Raw genomic sequence first — 23,001 nt, 5'->3', positions numbered from 1 at the left:
CCCTTCCCTCACAGTCTCTACACGGCCTTGCTGCTGCGACTCATCACGCTTCTGTTACATGTTGTAGTATTCCTCATTAAAATAGCTTTACAACCATCTGGGTACTTAAAGTGTGCATTATATTTCTACATTAGAAACACGATTTAAAGAGAGAATCATTATAATATTTCAGACTACATTGACTTCAACAGGTATAACAGGTGTGGTGCAAAGATTGTTGAAACAGTTTTCCTGGATCTTCAATGTTGAACTACATTTCATATTGGGGTCTTTATCCATCAGAAGATTATATAATTATGTTCATTCATCATTGTTACATCATCCCGGTGTGTACCCTGGTTAGAATAGGTACACCGTATCCCTGCATGTCGCAAGAGGCGACGAAGAGGGTTGGTGTCAGGAAGGGCATCCGGCCATAAAAACATTGCCTCAAAAAGAGAACCATGACAATTACAACCACATATGGGCAGGGTAAAGCCCGAAGTGGAGATCGGTTTCTGAGGTTTGGGACATGGAATGAAGGGACAATGACAGGGAGATCAGGAGAAGTGGTGGAAGTATTGATCAGAAGTAGAGTGGACATATGTTGTGTGCAGGAGACGAGATGGAAGGGGAGTGGTGTGAGAATGGTGAAGGGTAGGCAGGGACAGAAATACAAGTTTGTGTGGCAAGGGTGCCCGGAGGGCGTGAATGGTGTTGGTGTCCTGTTTTCTGAGGAGTTTGTAGACAGTGTGGTGAGTGTGACTAGAGTGAGTGATAGGTTGATGATGGCGAAAATGATGATTGGAAAGCTCTTGGTGAACTTCATCTCGGGATATGCTCGCAGGTTGGTCGGAGCGATGAAGAGAAGGACAAGTTCTGGTGTGCGATAGAGAAGCTTTTTTTTTTTCTTTTTTTTTTTTGTATACTGAATCGAGGCTCGTGAAGGAGCTAGCATTTACTTCACAAACAAATCAACTAGACAAACAAAATATATAAAAAGAGGGAGCGGAAGACAAGATGGGGAGAGAAGGGGAAGCACACAAACACAACATTTGAGAGCAGGGAGATGTGTGGGAGGGAGAGGGCTTGGGGGGAGGAGGCATGGGAAGGGGGGGGGGGGGGGGGATGGGAGAAGTATAAAACACAAGGACACCAAGGACTTCCAGAACAGAAGTTGGTATTTCAAAAAAGTGGAATTGGGGTGAAATTAGCGGGGGTAGAAAAGATCAAGGTTTTGGATGGGGGAAGATAAGAGATAGTGGTGAACAGCTGTTTTAAAGACCTGGAGGGTGGAGTGGGATTGAAGAGAGTGAGGGAGTTTGTTCCAGAGGCGGGAGAAAAGAGGAATGAAGGAGTGAAGGTGAGCAGAGAGTTTTGATTTTGGCAGTTTAACCATAAGAGGGTTGGTGGCAGATCTTGTGCGACCTGTAGGAATATTTGCGGGACAGAGCCCAGAGAGAGCTGGGGGGGGCAAGGCCAGAGAGGAGTCGGTAGAAGACGGAAAGACCACCAACCTGCCTGCGGTGAGTGAGTAAAAGGCCCTTGGAGTTAGCTTCATCGCGGGAGATTCCAATGATTCTGAATGCTTTGGTTTCAACAGCGTGAACACGAGCTAAGTGTGAGGCAGGCGCACCAGCCCAGAGGGGAGAGCAGTATTCCATTGAGCTGCGGATGAAAGCCTTGTATGTGGTGAGGAGCTCAGGTGTGCCAAGGAAGGACTTCGCACGACGGAGGATGCCCAGTCGGCGACTGGCTTTGGAGGCCAGATTTGAAATGTGGTTTTCTCAGGAAAGATCATGGCAGATAGTGAGACCCAAAAGCTTGAGTGACAGAACTTCTTGGAGAGGATTATTCAGAAAGTGGATGGGAGGGTTGTCCAGTCGGTCTTTTCGGAGAGACATCGTAAGAGTGTGAGATTTGTCAGGATTGAAAGACATGTTCCACTTGTTTGCCCAGTCTGTGATTTTGTCCAGGTCTGCAGAGAGTGAGGAGGCTGCAGACTGCCAATCTGAGGGATGAAGAATGGAGCGACAGAGAGTAGAGTCATCAGCAAAGAGATAGAGAGGATTTTCAAGAGAGTCAGAGAGATCACTGATGAAGACCAGGAAAAGCACAGGGCCCAGAACACTGCCTTGGGGAACTCCAGCCTGAACAGGAAAAGGAGATGAGAGAAACCCATTCAGGGCCACACGTTGACTATGCCTAGAGAGGAAGTCCGCCAGCCATGCGTGGAGATTTCCATGGATACCAAAAGAGGAGAGTTTGGTGAGCAGAGCGGGGTGTCAGACCGTATCGAAGGCACGTGATATGTCAAGGGAGACAGCTCTCATTTCCTGTTTGGCATTGAGGACCTCCATCCATTGTTGAGAAAGCAGAAGCAGCATGTCCAGAGTAGAGTGACCAGGTCTGAAACGAAATTGATGATCAGAGATCAAGCCATTGGAGAAGAGGAAAGATTTCATATCTGAAGCAATGATGGATTCCATGACTTTGCTGACAATTGGGAGAAGGCTGATTGGTCTGTAGTTGCTGGGATCTGTTTTTGCACCTTTTTGTGCAAAGCGGTGATGTTGGCAGATTTCCAAGCAGATGGCAGATGACCTTGAGCAAAAGAGAGGGTGAAGGGAACAGAGAGAGGGAGTGAAAGAGCGGAAGAACAGGATTTTAGGACCCGTGGGCTGGTGCCATCAGGTCCAGTTGCAGAATCAGAGTCGAGGGTTGACAGAAACATTTCCACCTTGTCAGGAGGAAAGGACACAGAGTCCAGGAGCAGCTGGGTACGACTGGGTACGGTGGGTACAGAGAGGGATGGGTTTGGGACACAAGATTTAGAGGCAAACACAGAGTTGAGGCATTCAGCTTTTTCACGTGCGGAGTCAGCCGTCTGGCCGTTTGAGGTGAGGGAGGGGATGGAGGGGGAACAAACACCAGAAACAGATTTGACCAGATGCCACCAGGATTTGGAAGAGGGAGACAGATAAGAGAGTTCGGTCCTGAGAACGGAGAGATATTGTTTCCTGGCTCTCCTGAGGGTGGACACACACTTGTTTCGGGCTTTGTGAAAGGAAATGAGATTCCTTCCGTTGGATTTGCTTTCCAGGAGACGAAAGCAAGTTGTTTCTGGGCAATTGCCTCACCACAAGATTCTGTGTACCATGGACGGGAGGAAGGGTATGACAACTGAAGACGAGATGGGATAAATCTGTGCATGAGAGAGAGCAATTTACTTTGGAAGAATTCCCAGGATGAGTTGATGTCAGAGGCGGTAGAGATGGGAGACCAGTCCAGATGATTGATGGCTGCTTGAAGACCGTGCCAGTTGGCCTGAGTGAAATGCCAGACTCGTCGACGCTGAGGAGGCTCTCTGAGAATGGTCAGAGAGATGTCCACTTTAACAAGCACATGATCAGATGAGCCGATTGGAGCAGAAGAAGCGCAGCAGACATTTTCAGGGAAGTTAGTCATAACCAAGTCCAGAAGAGAAGATGCTCCGTTGACTGAGATCTGGGTCGGGAAATTGACAGATTGTGTCAGTCCCAGTGAGTCACAGAAGTCCTTTGCTGAAGAGCCATGGCTGGTGAGAGAGGTACCCACACCCAGCCAACTGGCATGGTGACAATTGAAATCACCACATATGAGGAAGAGAGAGTTGGGATGGGTCGATAGAAGTTGGTCCATATTATCAGACAGCGAGATGTAGATGGAGTCATCACTGTTTGGTGGACGGTACAAGACACATATGAACAAAAGGTGGGAGCGAAGGGGAAGCCGTAGCCAAAGGTATTCCCGGGGGTGAGGTGGAGGGAGGGCAGTGCAGGGCGAGTGGGGAAGAGAGTTTTTTATAAAGATAGCAACCCCACCTCCAGGACGAGGCTCAGGTCTATCATACCGGAGGAGGGAGTAACCTGGGAGAGCTTCCAAGGAATCAGAGACATCATGAAGGAGAAAAGTTTCTGTTAAGCAGATCACGTCTGGTTTGTCAGAAGCAACGTGTATGGAGAGATCAGTCAGGTTTGAGCGAAGGCGCCGGATGTTTGAGGTCCATACTGTTAAAGAAGAGGAAGGGGGAGCATCGGATACAGAACAGGGTGGGGGGGGGGGGGGGAGCGGTAGGGTAAGATGTGGAAGAGGAGGAAGAGGTAGGGAGAGCTGTTGAAGGTGTGTCAGCGATTTCAGAATAGCTTGGAGATAGGGAAGAATGGGGCGGACAAAAGGTTTGATGGTGATTGGGTGAGGGGCAGTGAGGTGTTATTTGAGGAGGGGGAAGAGTGAGGCAGAAGGTTGAGGAGATGAAGGTGAAAGTTGGAAGGGAGAAGAAGCGGGAGGACGCTTTGAGGAGGAGGAGGAGTGAGAGGGGAGTCTAGGAGGGGAGGAGTGAGGGAGAGTCTCGGAGGGGAGGGGTGTGGGGGGAGTTTAGGAGGGAAGGGGCAAGGGGGGAGATTTGAAAGGGATGGGTGATGGGGAAGATTTGGAGGGGAGGGGCAAGGCGGAAGATTTGAAAGAGATGGGTGATGGGGATGATTTGGAGGGGAGGGGCAAGGGGGTAGATTTAGAGGGGAGGGGTGATGGGGAAGTTTTGGAGGGGAGGAGTGATGGGGAAGATTTGGAGGGGAGGGGCAAGGGAGAAGATTTGAAAGGGATGGGTGATGGGAAGATTTGGAGGGGAGGGGCAAGGGGGAATATTTGAAAGAGATGGGTGATGGGGAAGATTTGGAGGGGAGGGGCAAGGGGGTAGATTTGGAGGGGAGGGGTGATGGGGAAGTTTTGAAGGGGAGGGGTGATGGGGAAGTTTTGGAGGGAAGGGGTGATGGGGAAGTTTTGGAGGGAAGGGGTGAGATTGGATTTTGAAAAATGTACCATTAATGGGAAACGAACATTTATTGCAAAATGAGTTTCTTGAGACCTTCGAGTCAAAAATACGTTTGAGGATACTGAAGGATGGGTGGAGTGCTGGAGAGTTTAGGGAATGTATGAAAGAGGCACTGTAAGAGATGGGAAATTTTTTTGGAATGAATAGATTTGGTGAGCAAGTCAAAAGCATCCTTTCATAGAAGAAGAAGAAAAAGGTGTTATAGTATACGACAGAATACAGTTCTTCAGGGGACAGTTTAAACATTTTTCAACAACGTGAACACGAACAACGTGGTCGAACGTGGACTTCGTGGTCGAAGAACGAACGAACAAATAAGAACGAACAAATAAGAACGAACAAACGGATAAGAACAGAGAAGGAAATGTTTTTTTTTTTGTTGTTTTTTTGAGTTGAGATTTTAAAACAAGGAAGTATGGGGTGAAAAGACCGTGAAAAACAGAGACCGAAAGTAATTGCAGCGCAATCGAAGAACCGCTGAGACAAAAACAAAGCCTCAAGCCAAGGTCGGACACGGTAGCCTACTCGTACTACACTAGGCCTCAGAATACGCGACACGAACTAACCTACGATTCTGTACACAGGTATGAAAAACCAACACCGAGAATCCTATTAAAGACACACCAATAGTTACACACACCGAAAGAAAGATACAGTTTCGACAAAAACACAATTGTGAAAAATTACTTAACTTCGAAAACGTGCGCGCATGGACAGCTTTGAAGAGACGTGACCTCCAATCTTCAAGCTGATGGAAAACGTGAAAGATGAGGAAGTTGTTGTGGTAGGAGAACTAAATGGACATGTGGGAAGGAGTATGGACGGTTTTGAGGGAGTTCATGGGGGTTACGGATATGCGGTGAGAAATGGAGAAGGTGAAAGGATTTTGGAGTTTGCTGATGGAGCTGATTTGTTGATTTGTAATACTCAGTTCCAGAAAGAGGATAATAAGCTTGTTACATACACGTCCGGTGGGTCGACGACAACTGTTGACTACCTGATGGTGCATAGGCGAGATAGGGGGTGCCTCCGGGACACAAAGGTGATCCCGGGGGAGGAGGCTGTTTCACAGCACCACTTGGTTGTCTGCGACATAAGGGTGAAAGATGCGAGGAGAGCTCGGCGGGTGAAGTACCAACCGAGAATGAAGGTGTGGAGGTTGAAAGAGGTGACAGTAAGGGAGGCATTAAAAGAGAGGCTGAGTCGGGTAGAGGATGATGTGGTTGAGCTTGAACGTGGTTGGATGTCAATGAAAGATAGTATGTTGGGAGCCGTTGGTGAGGAACGTGGATGGACAAAAGGACCACCGAGGCACTCGGAAACATGGTGGTGGGATGATGAAGTTGGAAAGAGGATTGACGAGAAGAGGAAGAAGTTCAAGGAGTGGCAGAAGGCGAAGGGTACGGGAGCAGAAACAGCAGAGCATGAAAGTTATAAGGCAGCCAAGAAGGCTGCAAAGAAAGAGGTAGCAAAGGCGCAGGAGGCATGTAGGAAAATGTTCGGAGAAAGCTTGGATTCGGAAGAGGGTCAGAGAGTGGTATTCAGGATTGCAAAGCAGATAGCGAAAGAGAGGTGTGATGTGATGGGGGTGAGTTGCTTGAAGGATGAAGTGGGACAAATCGTTGTGGACCCAGATGGAATTAAAGGAAGATGGAAAAGATATATGGAAATGCTGTTGAATACAGAGAATGAATGGGATGGCAACATAGAGAGTAACCCAGTTTTAGGACCGGCAGAGAAGATAACTGAGAAGGAAGTTGAGAAAGCGATAAAAGCAATGAAGAGTAGAAAAGCGGGAGGGCCGACGGGAGTTGTGGGAGATATGTGGAAGGCAGCAGGAAGTTGGGGTGTGAAGAGAATGACAGAGATCTGTAATCTGGTGGTGAAAGAAGGCCGCATTTCAGTGGATTGAGAACCGAGTACACTCGTCCCTCTATACAAGGGGAAAGGTGACCCTCTGTAGTGTGGCTCGTACCGAGCGACAAAGTTATTGGAGCATGGAATGAAGGTATTGGAAAGGGTGTTGGAGAGGAGGATAAGGAAGAAGGTCGACTTCGATAAAGGTCAACGATAAAGAGGATAAGAAACTATGTCTCTCCGAAAAGATCGACTGGACAACCCTCCCATCTACTTTCTCAACAATCCTCTCCAAGAAGTTCTGTCGCTCAAGATTTTGGGTCTCACTATCTGCCATGATCTTTCTTGGGAAAACCACATTTCCAAGCTGGCCTCCAAAGCCAGTCGCCGACTGGGCATCCTCCGTCGTGCGAAGTCCTTCCTCGGCACACCTGAGCTCCTCACCACATACAAGGCTTTCATCCGCAGCTCAATGGAATACTGTTCTCCCCTTTGGGCCGGTGCTCCTGCCTCACACCTAGCTCGGCTTCACGCTGTTGAAACCAAAGCTTTCAGAATTATTGGAATCTCCCGCGATGAAGCTATCTCTGAGGGCCTTTCACTCACTCACCGCAGGCAGGTAGGTGGTCTTTCTGTCTTCTACCGACTCCTCTCCGGCCTTGCACCCCCAGGTCTCTCTGTGCTCTGTCCCCCAAATATTCCTACAGGTCGCACAAGATCTGCCAGCAACCCTCTGATGGTTAAACTGCCGAAATCTCGGCTCTCTGCTCACCTTCACTCTTTCATTCCTCTTTTCTCCCGCCTCTGGAACAAACTCCCTCACTCCCTTCAATCCCACTCCTCCCTCCAGGTCTTTAAAACAGCTGTTCACCACCATCTCTTATCTTCCCCCATCCAAAACCTTGATCTTTTCTACCCCCGCTAATTCACCCCAGATCCACCTTGTTTGAAATTCCAACTTCTTTCCTGGAAGTCCTGGCAGTGTCCATATGTTTTATACCTCTCCCACCGCCCCCTTCCCATGCCCCCCCCCCAAAGCCCTCACCCTCTCTCAGATCTCTCGATGGCTCCATGTCTCTCGGTCCCTGCTCTCAAATGTTGTGTTTGTGTCCTTCCCCCTCTCTCCCCATCTTGTCTACCGCTCCCGATGTTATATGTTTTATGTGTCGGTTTGTCTTTCGGTGTGATTAATGTTCGCTCTTTCACGAGCCTCGATATTGTATACAAAAAAAAAAAAAAAAAAAAAAAAAAAAAAAAAAAAAGGTGAAGACCGATGAAATGCAGTTTGGATTTATGCCAGGAAGAGGAACGACAGACGTGCTCTTTATTGTGAGGCAGTTGCGGGAGAAGTACATGGAGAAGAGGAAGAAGTTGTTTCTTGGGTTTGTTGATCTGGAGAAAGCATTCGTTAGGGTTCCACGCGAAGTATTAACATGGGCATTGAGGAAGTTAGGAGTGGAGGAATGGTTGATCAGAGTAGTGATGGCAATGTACAAAAGAGCACACACAGCTGTAAGGACGAAGGACGGGAATAGTGGTGAGTTTGAGATGAAGGTGGGAGTGCATCAGGCGTCGGTACTAAGTCCACTACTATTTGTAGCTGTGATGGAGTTGCTGGCTCAGAACGTAAAGGAGGGTTTACCGTGGGAGTTGTTGTATGCAGATGATCTGGTGTTGATTGCGAAAAGTATGGATGGACTGAAGGAAAAGATGAACAAGTGCAAGGAATGTATGGAGACAAAAGGTCTGAAGGTGAATATAGGAAAGACGAAGGTGATGGCAAGTGGTAAAGCATGTGGTGAGGTGGAAAGAACTGGGAAGTGGCCATGTGCTGTGTGCAGGAAGGGTGTCGGAGTGAACTCCATTCAATGTACAATGTGCGCTGAGTGGGTTCATCAAAAATGTAGTGGTCTGAGAGGGTCATTAACCAGTGTGGCAGCTACATTCAAATGTAAGGTGTGCACAGAGGGAGCTGCAGATGGAGGAAATGTTGAGTTGGATCTTGGAGACGGCCTGAAGCTGGGAAGGTGTGAAAACATTTTGCTACCTCGGAGACATGCTGAATGGAGAAGGTGGATCAGACTCGGCAACGGTTGCAAGAGTGAGATGTGCATGGAAGTTGTTTCGGGAACTGAGTGGCGTGCTGATGAGGAGGGGAGTGTCGTTGAAGCTGAAGGGAAAGGTGTATGCTGCATGTGTGAGAAGTGTTATGATTTATGGGAGCGAGACATGGGTAATGAACGTAGAGCAGCAACGAAGGCTGGAAAGGGTGGAAATGTGAATGGGTTCGGTGGATGTGCGGAGTATCGTTGAGAGAGAGGAAGACAAATGATTAATTGCGAAAGATGATGGGAATAGAGCCTGTGATTGATGCTGTGAAGAGAAACAGGTTGAGATGGTTTGGTCATGTGTTGAGGAAGGATGAAAGTGACTGGTTGAGAAGAGTGATGGAAATGAATGTAGAAGGAAGTAGAGGACGGGGAAGACCGAGAAAGACTTGGCTAAAGATGGTGGAAGAAGAAATGCGGGCAAGGGGGTTAACAAGGAGAGATGCAGAAAATAGGGCAAAATGGAGAAGATTGTCATGGGGACCGCAAGGCTAACCGTCGCTCTAGCAGGGAAAATGGCCTTAAAATGCATGTTGTTTGTTGGTTGTTCATTCATCATTGTTACAATACCTTTTTACCTTAACTTTATACCTGAAGCAGTTACCTGGCAGGTGATCTCATTGATACGTTTCAGAGCGATGTCCAAGATGTCTGAGCATCAACAGAGCAATGTTGACCGTTTGATTTCACGATTCATCGTTAAGGACAAAATGAAGCTAATCTACAATAACTCAGGTCGAATAACAAACAAATCCTTTTTCAAATCACTCTCAGGTGAGTGAATCATTCTCAGGTGAGTGAATCCTCAATCGTGAGTGAACCCCAGACTGACCTTGAAACCACACTCGGTGGTTTGGGACGACCTCTCCTTTTCATAGTTAAAAGCTCCATATTTCAGGCCCACTGGGAAAAGGGTAAAAGTGCAAAGAGAGGAATCAATTGATGAAGCTTCAAATTGTATAATTATTGATTAAAAATCATAATTTGATATCTCTGTTGAACCATCACTGCACACTCATTCTATCACACGGCCTACATTCCTGGATTTAAACTTGTTTATTTATTGGAACACAAAGTATGTCGGAATTATCGAGCATGACCAAGCAGTAAAAAATGGAGAATAAGAGATTTAAATAAAGAACCCAAATGTTGGTGATTTGAAAATCTAAATTAAAGTGTAAAAGCTGATTTTGGGATTTGTGTTGATGAAACGAAAATAAATCACCAAGTTTACACTGATTGGTTATGATAGTGGTTTGTTAAGAGGAAGAAACACATTTTAGCAGTGACATTCCTGTCATGATAAAAAAATGTGGGAAAGAAAGAACGAAGAGACAGGAGCAGAAAGGTTTAGCAGGGAAATTAATCTGAAATCAAGGGACAAAGATTAATAAAGAACAATGGAAAACGATAATTAATTAAACGATAAACTGAAAGATAGAAACTCGAGGAGGTGTGATCGAGGAGGTGTTGGAAATCTGATGGAGGAAACTCAGGATGACTGCTCGGTTTCTGTTCCTGCTCTTCACCACTTACTCTCTCGAAGCTGGGGACGGATCTCGGGATCCTGGACGAGGCGGTGTAGAGTGTTCACTGCGTGATGTTTCTCTGCATAACGTCCATCTTTTACAGCCTGGACCAGGATCGGTACCGAACCGGCTTCCACAATCTTGGGGGAAGAAATGGAGAGAACGTGAGTATGCATTACAGATACTTATCAACTCTCCCAAACGTGAGTATGTATTACAGATACTTATCAACTCTCCCAATCGTGAGTATGTATTACAGATACTTATCAACTCTCCCAAACGCGAGTATGTATTACAGATACTTATCAACTCTCCGAAACGTGAGTATGTATTACAGATACTTATCAACTCTCGCAAACGTGAGTATGTATTACAGATACTTATCAACTCTCCCAAACGTGAGGATGTATTACAGATACTTATCAACTCTCCCAAACGTGAGTATGTATTGCAGATACTTATCAACTCTCCCAATCGTGAGTATGTATTACAGATACTTATCAACTCTCCCAAACGTGAGTATGTATTGCAGATACTTATCAACTCTCCCAATCGTGAGTATGCATTACAGATACTTATCAACTCTCCCAAACGTGAGTATGTATTACAGATACTTATCAACTCTCCCAAACGTGAGTATGTATTACAGATAATTATCATCTCTCCCAAACGTGAGTATGCATTACAGATACTTATCAACTCTCCCAAAAATGAGTATGTATTACAGATACTTATCAACTCTCCCAAACGTGAGTATGTATTACAGATACTTATCAACTCTCCCAAACGTGAGTATGTATTACAGATACTTATCAACTCTCCCAAACGTGAGTATGTATTACAGTGTTATGGATTCATCACTTCCGTTGTTGTGGTTTTCATCCACTGTAAACATTTTTGATTCCATGTACTATTATTGTTGTCGTTTGAGGGAGATAGAGAATACTATTTTCAAAAGGTAAAAAAGTTAATGTTTTAAATGAAACCAGAACCGGACGACGACCAAGAGGAAGAGGAGGAAAGGAAGGCGGAGCGAGTGAGTCGGACAAGAAGCCGAGCTGCTTCAAGGTCCTGAGCGAATGTTGGCGAACGAGAGTCACGTGTGAAGTTTGGGTTTCCCGGGAAAGGGATTCCTGCGACAGAGTTGTTATTGCTGTGACAGATAAACCTGCGTGACAGGTTTTGCGGTTGATTCCGACGAGAATCATCGGAGTGCCGTTACGCCACGAGAACGGGCCGTCGGCAATTTTTACCTCGCGCAGGATTTGCGCATCGCTCTTTTTCACTTCGCTTCAAGCTTTTTCACCACATTCAGACATTAATCTGGTGTGCGTGTGTGTTATGTGCTCCTCCACAAACCCCGGTCACGGTGTACCTCCGAGCCCCGAGAGGAGTCACGGCAGAAAGATGTGTTATTCTGTATGTCAAAGATCAATGGTGAAACCACACCAATTGTTACCAACAAACAAGTATTGTATTAAGATCACACAATAATAACAGTACAACAACAATAGTAATCAATTGTACAACCAATATATTTTCCCTATGATGGCACCATCAGGTTCGTACAATATAACTCACTGTTCTCCAAGTGAGCGAAAAGAAGAACATTCCCCAATGTCTCTATTCCGGCATCAAGCCAAAGTCGATCCGCTCAAGTGATCGTCAGAACGATGTCCAATCGAGACCAGAATCCCGTTCGGATGACAGTCACAGTCACGCTGCCAAAGCTGCGCAAAGGTGCCCTCAAGGCGACTGGGAAATCACACCCTCGGGTATGGACGTTCCATGGTTCCAAATAGGCGAACCACAGATTTCCCACTCAAAAGCCACGTTACACACGCACACCAGATTAACGTCTGAATGCGGTGAAAATGGTTGGAAGCGAAGTGAAAAACCTTGAGCGATGCGCAAATTCTGCGCGAGGTAAAAATGGCCGACGGCCCGTTCTCGTGGTGTAACGGCACTCTGATGATTCTCTCCGGAATCAACCGCAAAACCTGTCACGCAGGTTTATCTGTCACAGCGATGACAACTCTGTCGCAGGAATCCATTTCCCGGGAAACCCAAAGTTCACTCGTGGCCCTCGTTCGCTCCAGACATCGAGCAGCTTGGCTTCTTGTCCGACTCACTCACTCTGCCTTCTCCTCTTCCTCTTCGTCGTCGTCCGGTTTCAGTTAAAACATTAACTTTTTACATTTTGAATATAGTAATCTCTATCTCCCTTAAACGACAACAATAATAGTACATGGAATCAAGAATGTTTACAGCGGATGAAAACCACAACGGAAGTGACGAATCCATAACAGTGTGTAACGTGGCTTTTGAGTGGGAAATCTGCGGTTCGCCGATTTGGAGCCGTGGAACGTCCATACCCGAGGGTGTGATTTCCCAGTCGCCTTGAGGGCACCTTTGCGCAGCTTTGGCAGCGGGACTGTGACTGTCATCCGAACGGGATTCTGGTCTCGATTGGACATCGTTCTGACGATCACTCGAGCGGATCGACTTTGGCTTGATGCCGGAATAGAGACATTGGGGAATGTTCTTCTTTTCGCTCACTTGGAGCACAGTGAGTTATATTGTACGAACCTGATGGTACCATCATAGGAAAATATGTTGGTTGTACAATTGATTACGATTGTTGTTGTACTGTTATTCTTGTGTGATCTTAATACAATACTTGTTTGTTGGTAACAATTGGTGTGGTTTCACCATTGATCGTTGGCATACAGAATAACACATCTTTCTGCCATGACTCCTCTCGGGGCTCAGAGGTACACCGTGACCGGGGTCTGGGGAGGAGCACGTAACAGAAATTGGGGGCCCGTCTGGGATTAAATTCCCTAACATTCATCCGGGATAGAATTCTCTAACATTCCCCAAGTTCCCAAATTTGGAATTTTTCTAACATTCCCAAATTGTTCCCAAAAAATTTGAAATTTTTTGTGTGAAGGTTAACAGGTGTTAACTGATAGTCACCATGGTGTTTGACGCAGAAAAGTTTGCGGCGTCCCCTAATGAGACACAGTTCCAAGCGTTAAAAAGATCGGAACTCTTGATATTGGCCAAATATTTTAACTTGGAGGTCCGAGTTAATATGAAGAAAGCAGAGATACAGACATTGGTGGTAGAATCTCTGGTGGGACAAGGAACATGGAAAGAGGTAGCCTTGGATTGGTTACCCGAGGAAAAAGATAATGTGGAGCTCCGGAAAATGGAGATGCAACTGCAGAGCCAGGAAAGGTTAAAATCAGAGGAAAGGAAAGCTGAAAAGGAACTCGTGGAAAGAAGAGCAGAACAGGAACGAGAACTCGAGGAGATAAGAGCAGAGGAAAGGAGAGCTGAAGAAGAAAGAAGAGCAGAGGAAAGGAGAGCCGAAAGGGAGTTAAAGGAACGTGACATGGAGTATCAGAAGGAACTTAAACTCAAGGAGCTGGAATTAATGGGAGAACAGAGAGAAGTAGTATCCATGCCAGCTAGTTCGACAACTAGTCAGAACACTTGGGATGTTGGTAGGCATGTGAGGCTGGTTCCACCCTTCAATGAAAAGGAGGTAGCCAAGTTTTTTTTACACTTTGAGAAAGTGGCTCAAATGCTAAAATGGCCTGTGGGGTCCTGGACTATGTTAGTGCAAAGTGTTCTGGTGGGTAAAGCTCAAGATATCTATTCGGCATTGCCGATTGACCAATGTGCAGATGATGAGATAGTGAAGAAAACCATTCTCAAAGCCTATGAATTGGTCCCTGAAGCTTACCGGCAAAAATTCAGGAATGCCAGGAAGAGGGAGAGTGAGACCCATGTGGAGTTTGCCAGAATGAAGGAAACCATGTTTGATCGGTGGTGTGACTCGAATGGGGATTGGGAAAGACTTCAACCTGTTGCGACAATTGATCTTGGTGGAGGAATTCAAACAGTGTGTCCACGCGGACATTAAAGTACATCTGGATGAAAAGAAAGTACCAGAGTTGTCTGAGGCAGCAACCATGGCAGATGACTATGCCTTGACACAGGATGGGGTTCCACAAACCTAACTTCCCACCTAGAGTTAGCCAGGGGAGTTATGGTAAATCAGGTGCGGAGAACAAATATTCATGGAGGTGGCCTACAGATGACGATGGGGACAAATCTGATACCGCGACCTTTAGGGGTCAGACGACTACAGTTCCAAGACAGATTTATCTTCCGGGGGGCCCGAGGCAGACCACGAGTTTTTCCTCCGGGCCCACTTGCGCTTTTTGCAAGAAACCTGGGCATTTGATGTCCCAATGTTATGCCCTGAAAAGGAAAAATCAGGAGCGGAGTCAGGCTAGTGCAACTCCGAATGCATTGGCCAATGTGAGAAATCGTCCTTGGAGGACAGTGCCTTGTGAAGGTTCCCATGCCAAAGTTACGGCATCACAGAACGACCTTGTTCAAGGGGGTTACAAACCTTTTATTTCAGAGGGGTTTGTGTCACTGGATGGAGACTTAACGAACCAGAGACCTGTTCGGGTATTGAGGTACACAGGAGCACATCAATCTTTGATGCTTGAGGGCATTTTGCCATTGTCAGAGAAGACGGAAACTGGTGTTAGTGTTCTTTTACAGGGGGTTGGTGGCTATGTTATAGCTCCTCTTCATGTCATCCATTTGGAGTCTGATTTGGTGTCAGGACCGGTCAATGTAGGTGTACAAGCTACTCTTCATGTTGAGGGAATCTCTTTTGTTATCGGGAATGATTTGGCTAGTGGTCGAGTTTCTAGTAATCCGATGTTTGTTGAAAAGCCTAGTATGGAAAATAACACCGCACAGTTAGAGCAGGAGATTCCGGGTATCTTTCCATCCGGTGCCGCGACTCATGCTATGGGAAGGAAGCGCTCTGAAGAGAAGGAGAAGGTACTGACGTCACGCTTTGCACAGTCACTTCTTGTCGAGTACCCTGAAACTAAGTGTCAGCACACACAAGTCATGGATGGAGGCAATGTTGGCAAGCTCTTTGTAGGTGGACTGAACTTTGACAGAAGTGAAGATGTTCTGGACTCTATCTTTGGCAAATATGGACCACTCTTGGAAGTGCTGCTGATAAAAGACAGGGAGACGCAAAAGTCGAGAGGGTTTGGCTTTGTCACGTTTGAAAACACAAGGTACGCCAAAGATGCAGAACAGGATTTGAATGGCAAGGATTTGGATGGTCGGACCACAACAGTAGAGAAGGCAGGCTATGGGCGTCGAGGGGGCTACAGAGGAGGAAAACGTGGAGGTAGTTTCAGGGGTGGCTCTGGCTCCTGGGGTGGGAGTAGTAGTTTTGGTGGCGGCCACAGTCGTGATTACAACGGAGGCTCCCAGCAGCAGCAGCGCAGTTTTGGCAACTCTCGACGGAATGACTATTATGGTGGTAGCCGAAATGGGGACCGCTACTCCCGTGACTACAGCACCCGACTCTACAACTGTGATTATGATTTTTATGATCAAGAGTAGAGTTGGAAGCACCGAGTGCTCAGGAGCAGCCGAGCCAAGATTCCTACACGGATTAACCCGTGAACTCCACGTTCCTAAATGCGTCCATGCAGTGAATACTTCCAGGCCTCACCACCCAACCACAATGAAACCTGGCTCCCAGCTCGGTCTCCTTAAAAAAGTGCTATAGATTTGCTTGGCTTTGGATTTTTGATCACAACTCCTAAACCTTCATTCAAAAAAAAAATGAAAAATATAAATCAGAGGTTGATGAGATGGAGTTTGGCTTTGCAGGAGTTCAACTTGGAAATTGAGCATGTAAAGGGCAGGGACAATGTCGTTGCTGATGCTTTGTCCAGAGTGAACTAACTTTGGAAATTTCTGTCGGTTGTTTGGAAGTTTTGTTGCTTTCTTTTGGGGAATATTATTTATTGTTGCTCACGTGAATTGATAATTTGGGTGTGAGTTTTACTTTTGTTTGTTAAAAGAGTTTTTGCCTGCAAAGAAAGTTTTCACTATGTTCTAACTTTCTTTCTTGAGGGGGGGAAGTGTTACGGATTCGTCACTTCCGTTGTTGTGGTTTTCATCCAATGAAAACATTTTTGATTCCATGTACTATTATTGTTGTCGTTTAAGGGAGATAGAGATTACTATTTTCAAAAGGTAAAAAAGTTAATGTTTTAAATGAAACCGGAACCGGACGACGACGAAGAGGCAGAGGAGGAAGAGAAGGCGGAGCGAGTGAGACGGACAAGAAGCCAAGCTGCTTCAAGGTCCTGAGCGAACGTTGGCGAACGAGAGTCACGTATGAACTTTGGGTTTCCCGGGAAAGGGATTCCTGTGACAGAGTTGTAATCGCTGTGACAGATAAACCTGCGTGACAGGTTTTGCGGTTGATTCCGACGAGAATCATCGGAGTGCCGTTACGCCATGAGAACGGGCCGTCGGCCATTTTTACCTTGCGCAGGATTTGCGCATCGCTCAAGGTTTTTCACTTCGCTTCAACCATTTTCACCACATTCAGACATTAATCTGGTGTGCGTGTGTAACGTGGCTTTTGAGTGGGAAATCTGCGGTTTGCTGATTTGCAGCCGTGGAACGTCCATACCCGAGGGTGTGATTTCCCAGTCGCCTTGAGGGCACCTTTGCGCAGCTTTGGCAGCGGGACTGTGACTGTCATCTGAACGGGATTCTGGTCTCGATTGGACATCGTTCTGAAGATCACTGGAGCGGATCGACTTTGGCTTGATGCCGGAACAGAGACATTGGGGAATGTTCTTCTTTCCGCTCACTTGGAGCACAGTAAGTTATATTGTACGAACCTGATGGAACCATCATAGGAAAATATATTGGTTGTACAATTGATTACTATTGTTGTTGTACTGTTATTCTTGTGTGATCTTCATACAATACTTGTTTGTTGGTAACAATTGGTGTGGTTTCACCATTGATCCTTGGCATACAAAATAACACATCTTTCTGCCGTGACTCCTCTCGGGGCTCGGAGGTACACCGTGACCGGGGTCTGGGGAGGAGCACGTAACAACAGATACTTATCAACTCTCCCAAACGTGAGTATGTATTACAGATACTTATCAACTCTCCCAAACATGAGTTTGTATTACAGATACTTATCAACTCTCCCAAACGTGAGTATGTATTACAGATACTTAACAACTCTCCCAAACGTGAGTATGTATTACAGATGCTTATCAACTCTCCCAATCGTGAGGATATATTACAGATACTTATCAACTCTCCCAATCGTGAGGATATATTACAGATACTTATCAACTCTCCCAAACGTGAGTATGTATTACAGATACTTAACAACTCTCCCAAACGTGAGTATGTATTACAGATGCTTATCAACTCTCCCAAACGTGAGTATGTATTACAGATGCTTATCAACTCTCCCAATCGTGAGGATATATTACAGATACTTATCAACTCTCCCAAACGCGAGTATGTAGTACAGATACTTATCAACTCTCCAAATCGTGAGTATGTATTACAGATGCTTATCAACTCTCCCAATCGTGAGGATATATTACAGATACTTATCAACTCTCCCAAACGTGAGTATGTATAACAGATACTTATCAACTCTCCCAATCGTGAGTATGTATTACAGATGCTTATCAACTCTCCCAATCGTGAGGATATATTACAGATACTTATCAACTCTCCCAAATGCAAGTATGTATTGCAGATACTTATCATCTCTCCCAAACATGAGTATGCATTACAGATACTTATCAACTCTCCCAAACATGAGTATGTATTACAGATACTTATCAACTCTCCCAAATGTGAGTATGTATTACAGATACTTATCAAGTCTCCCAAACGTGAGTATGTATTGCAGATACTTATCAACTCTCCCAAACGTGAGTATGTATTACAGATACTTATCAACTCTCCCAATCGTGAGTATGTATTACAGATACTTATCAACTCTCCCAAACGCAAGTATGTATTTCAGATACTTATCAACTCTCCCAAACGTGAGTATGTATTACAGATACTTATCAACTCTCCCAAACGTAAGTATGTATTACAGATACTTATCATCTCTCCCAAACGTGAGTATGTCTTACAGATACTTATCAACTCTCCCAAACGTGAGTATGTATTACAGATACTTATCAACTCTCCCAATCGTGAGTATGTATTACAGATACTTATCAACTCTCCCAATCGTGAGTGTGTATTACAGATACTTATCAACTCTCCCAATCGTGAGTATGTATTACAGATACTTATCGACTCTCCCAAACGTGAGTTTGTATTACAGATACTTATCAACTCTCCCCATCGTGAGTATGTATTACAGATACTTATCAACTCTCCCAATCGTGTGTATGTATTACAGATACTTAACAACTCTCCCAAACGTGAATATGTATTACAGATACTTATCAACTCTCCCAAACGTGAGTATGTATTACAGATACTTATCAACTCTCTCAATCGTGAGTATGTATTGCAGATACTTATCAACTCTCCCAAACGTGAGTATGTATTGCAGATACTTATCAACTCTCCCAAACGTGAGTATGTCTTACAGATACTTATCAACTCTCCCAAACGTGAGTATGTATTACAGATACTTATCAACTCTCCCAATCGTGAGTATGTATTACAGATACTTATCAACTCTCCCAATCGTGAGTGTGTATTACAGATACTTATCAACTCTCCCAATCGTGAGTATGTATTACAGATACTTATCGACTCTCCCAAACGTGAGTTTGTATTACAGATACATATCAACTCTCACAATCGTGAGTATGTATTACAGATACTTATCAACTCTCCCAATCGTGTGTATGTATTACAGATACTTAACAACTCTCCCAAACGTGAGTATGTATTACAGATACTTATCAACTCTCCCAAACGTGAGTATGTATTACAGATATTTATCAACTCTCCCAATCGTGAGTATGTATTACAGATACTTATCAACTCTCCCAAAGGTGAGTATGTATTACAGATACTTATCAACTCTCTCAATCGTGTGTATGTATTACAGATACTTAACAACTGTCCCAAACGTGAGTATGTATTACAGATACTTATCAACTCTCCCAAACGTGAGTATGTATTACAGATACTTATCAACTCTCTCAATCGTGAGTATGTATTGCAGATACTTATCAACTCTCCCAATCGTGAGTATGTATTACAGATACTTATCAACTCTCCCAAATGTGAGTATGTATTACAGATACTTATCAACTCTCCAAAACGTGAGTATGTATTACAGATACTTATCAACTCTCCCAATCGTGAGTATGTTTTGCAGATACTTATCAACTCTCCCAAACGTGAGTATGTATTGCAGATACTTATCAACTCTCCAAAACGTGAGTATGTATTACAGATACTTATCAACTCTCCCAAACGTGAGTATGTATTACAGATACTTATCAACTCTCCAAAACGTGAGTATGTATTACAGATACTTATCAACTCTCCCAAACGTGAGTATGTATTACAGATACTTATCAACTCTCCAAAACGTGAGTATGTATTACAGATACTTATCAACTCTCCCAAACGCGAGTATGTTTTGCAGATACTTATGAACTCTCCCAATCGTATGTATTACAGATACTTATCAACTCTCTCAAACGCGAGTATGTTTTGCAGATACTTATCAACTCTCCCCATCTGACCTCAAAACTGGACCCGCTCGAATTACTCCACAAAGTTGCTTCTCTTTCTCTTTTCTACAGATATTACTTCGGTTTCTGATCCCGAGAACTTGTCGTTTGTGTACCTCCGCCATTAGTGAGACCACGGAATACGTGTACTTTCGCCATTAGCGAGACCACGGAATACTCAACAAGCCATAACATCACACGTTTATTTTGTGACCATCGGAAACTCAAGGGTGTATCGTTATGATGTTTGTTTCTTCCCATCAACTGCCAAAGTCTGGAACTCTAGTTTCCCATGTTTTTCCAAACACGACATTCCCCTTTTCAAAAAGCAGATTGTTTACTTCCTCAAAAATCTGCGACTATTCCCTCTTTTTCATCAATTCAGTTCTTTTATTCAAGGCCTAGCCTCGAATAGGACTATGTAGTCCGTGACTGGAGCCTCAAAATAAATAAATAAATATTTTATAGTTCAGAGGCAAAATGTAAACACAAACCACAACACAAAATATTAATCGTCATACACGAACACAGATGTGAGTACAAGCAGAAAGACAAGAATAATGGTTGGAGCATCCTTGATGCTCAGGGGTAAATCCTGTTTTTAAACACAAGGATTTTTTTTGGAAAAAGATCGAGGCTCATGTAAGAGCTAAATCAATCACAAAAAAAACAAAAACGGACACACAAAAAAAACAAAAGGGAGCGGGAGACAAGATGGGGAGAGAGAGAGAAGCACACAAGTACAACAGCAGAGAACAGGGACATCGGAAGATCTGTGGGAGGGAGAGGGCTTGGGGGGAGGAGGCATGGGAAGGTGGGGGGGGCGAGGGGGGAAGGGGGGAGGTATTGACAGATTGTTGTGAAAAATATAAACTGTAACATGTTTATCTTAATGGGACTAAACTGTGATCGATTGAGCTCGAGTCTAATGACAGGTTATACTAGTTTGTGATGACAGGTTATACTAGTTTGTGTGGATATTTACAAACATTACAAAGCATTTCCTGTAAGGTTCATACTTTATAGTTAATGATAAACATAATATTTCTGACTTATTTGTTTATAAAAACCTTTTCTGTGTTTGTTTATTTTATTAATTTGTTCCCTCTCCTCATCTCCTCCCTCCCTTACCCTCCTCCTCTCACTGCCGCAGTTTGTTAGCAACCACAGAGCCTCCATCAGCTCCTCTGTCAGATAAATAGCGATATCCAGTGACTTGTATCTCCCGTACACGCTGCGCTTCTTCAGGGTGTTGAGAAGCACATTGAGCGCGTCTGTGGGACACAGAGTGATGGGAATCAGAGATGGCTGAAGAGTATCCAGCAATGTACATTTATATAGGATTAAACAATGAATATCCAGAAATGTAAACTTATATTGGATTAAACAATGAATATCCAGCAATGTAAACTTATATTGGATTAAACAATGAATATCCAGCAATGTAAACTTATATTGGATTAAATAATGAATATCCAGCAATGTACATTTATATCGGATTAAATAATGAATATCCAGCAATGTACATTTATATCGGATTAAATAATGAATATCCAGCAATGTACATTTATATAGGATTAAATAATGAATATCCAGCAATGTACATTTATATAGGATTAAATAATGAATATCCAGCAATGTACATTTATATAGGATTAAATAATGAATATCCAGAAATGTAAACTTATATTGGATTAAACAATGAATATCCAGCAATGTAAACTTATATTGGATTAAACAATGAATATCCAGCAATGTAAACTTATATTGGATTAAATAATGAATATCCAGCAATGTACATTTATATCGATTAAATAATGAATATCCAGCAATGTACATTTACATAGGATTAAATAATGAATTATAAATATTTATAAAAATTATACTTGAATTTGTTTTTATTTAAATCACTTTATAATTACAATCCTTCATTTGTATTGTCTTATGTAAAGTTTATATTTTAATCTTTACACAAATAACATGTAGTTTATAATGCTAAGATGTCACAATGTAATTCCCTTCCACAGTCTCGGTACAAATCCATACTCTCCTTGTTTTTACAGGATTACGAACAAGTTTGTTTTTGTACACCTCGGATTTCATTTCGGTTTTTTGAAATCATTAAACACCGGACAAGGCAGTCCGAAGAAGGAAATTTGTCAAGTTTACAATAAAAACCACCTTTAGAGGCCATTTTTCCCCGCAAAGCGGGGGTTGGTCTTTTTCGGGAACCGTGGTTGTTGTTGTTTTTTTGGTTCCCTTTTTGAAGCAATGTTTTACGGCCGGATGCCCTTCCTGACGCCAACCCTGTTTGTCGCCTTTTACGACAAGCAGGGAATTACCAGTTTTTAATTTTTTTGAAAAATCTGTGAAAAAATTGCTTACAAATAGCTTTCTTCACCAATGTGTTCATGTAAGTGTCTACAAACACCTCTCAATTTATTCCTTCCCAAATCCTTGGGGAAAAGTCAAAATTCAAAATGGCGTTCAAAATGGAAAAATTGTGGATAAAGTCATAGTTTGGCCAGAAATTTAATACTTAATATGGAGAAGAAACCACAAAAATATTGTTCTAGGACAATTGTGAACTCTTGCTAAGCATATTTGTATTATTATCTTGCTTTATATCCAAGATGGTGGCCAAAATGATGTCCAAAATGGCCGCTAAAATGTGAAAATTGTGGATAAAGTCATAGCTTGGCCAGAAATGTAATAATTATTATCTTGCTTCAATAATAGGTGTCTACTGAGACCTCTCAATTGATTCAGTATGGAAGGGGATGTAATAGCTGCACCTGGCCATGGCTTGAGGTGTTTCATCTGTGATGATCCTGGGACTGAGATGCAGAAGCTGTCAAAAGTCACCCAAAAAGGCCACTCACAGATGTTATCATATTCTGAGTGCGTGGCCGATGCGGCGCTGATCAGGAGACTAAATGAGGACTGGAAAAACGGAGATGACCCCAAGTTGAGATATCATTTGGATTGCAGAACCGAGTTATACAATCGTGTGAAAAGTATATCCACTGCAACTGCAACTGCTAATC

General features: G+C 44.0%; 1 protein-coding gene across 1 annotated transcript in view; it reads right to left on the bottom strand.

Moving 5' to 3' along the window:
* Positions 1-21,280, bottom strand: part of LOC137423630 (uncharacterized) — a 293,418-nt gene extending 272,138 nt beyond the window's left edge. Inside the window, exons 1-3 of the mRNA XM_078773966.1 lie at positions 21,086-21,280; positions 10,354-10,486; positions 9,650-9,720 (exon numbers count right to left, since the gene is read on the bottom strand). Of these exons, the coding sequence (XP_078630092.1) occupies positions 9,650-9,720; positions 10,354-10,486; positions 21,086-21,133 (252 nt within the window). The 5' untranslated portion in view covers positions 21,134-21,280. The remainder of the gene's footprint in view (positions 1-9,649; positions 9,721-10,353; positions 10,487-21,085) is intronic.
* Positions 21,281-23,001: the final 1,721 nt, after the last annotated feature.

Source organism: Myxine glutinosa, chromosome 3 (assembly GCF_964187855.1).
Source record: "Myxine glutinosa chromosome 3, kmMyxGlut1.1, whole genome shotgun sequence".
NCBI classification, from domain to species: domain Eukaryota; kingdom Metazoa; phylum Chordata; class Myxini; order Myxiniformes; family Myxinidae; genus Myxine; species Myxine glutinosa.
This window is presented reverse-complemented; position numbering and strand designations above follow the sequence as displayed.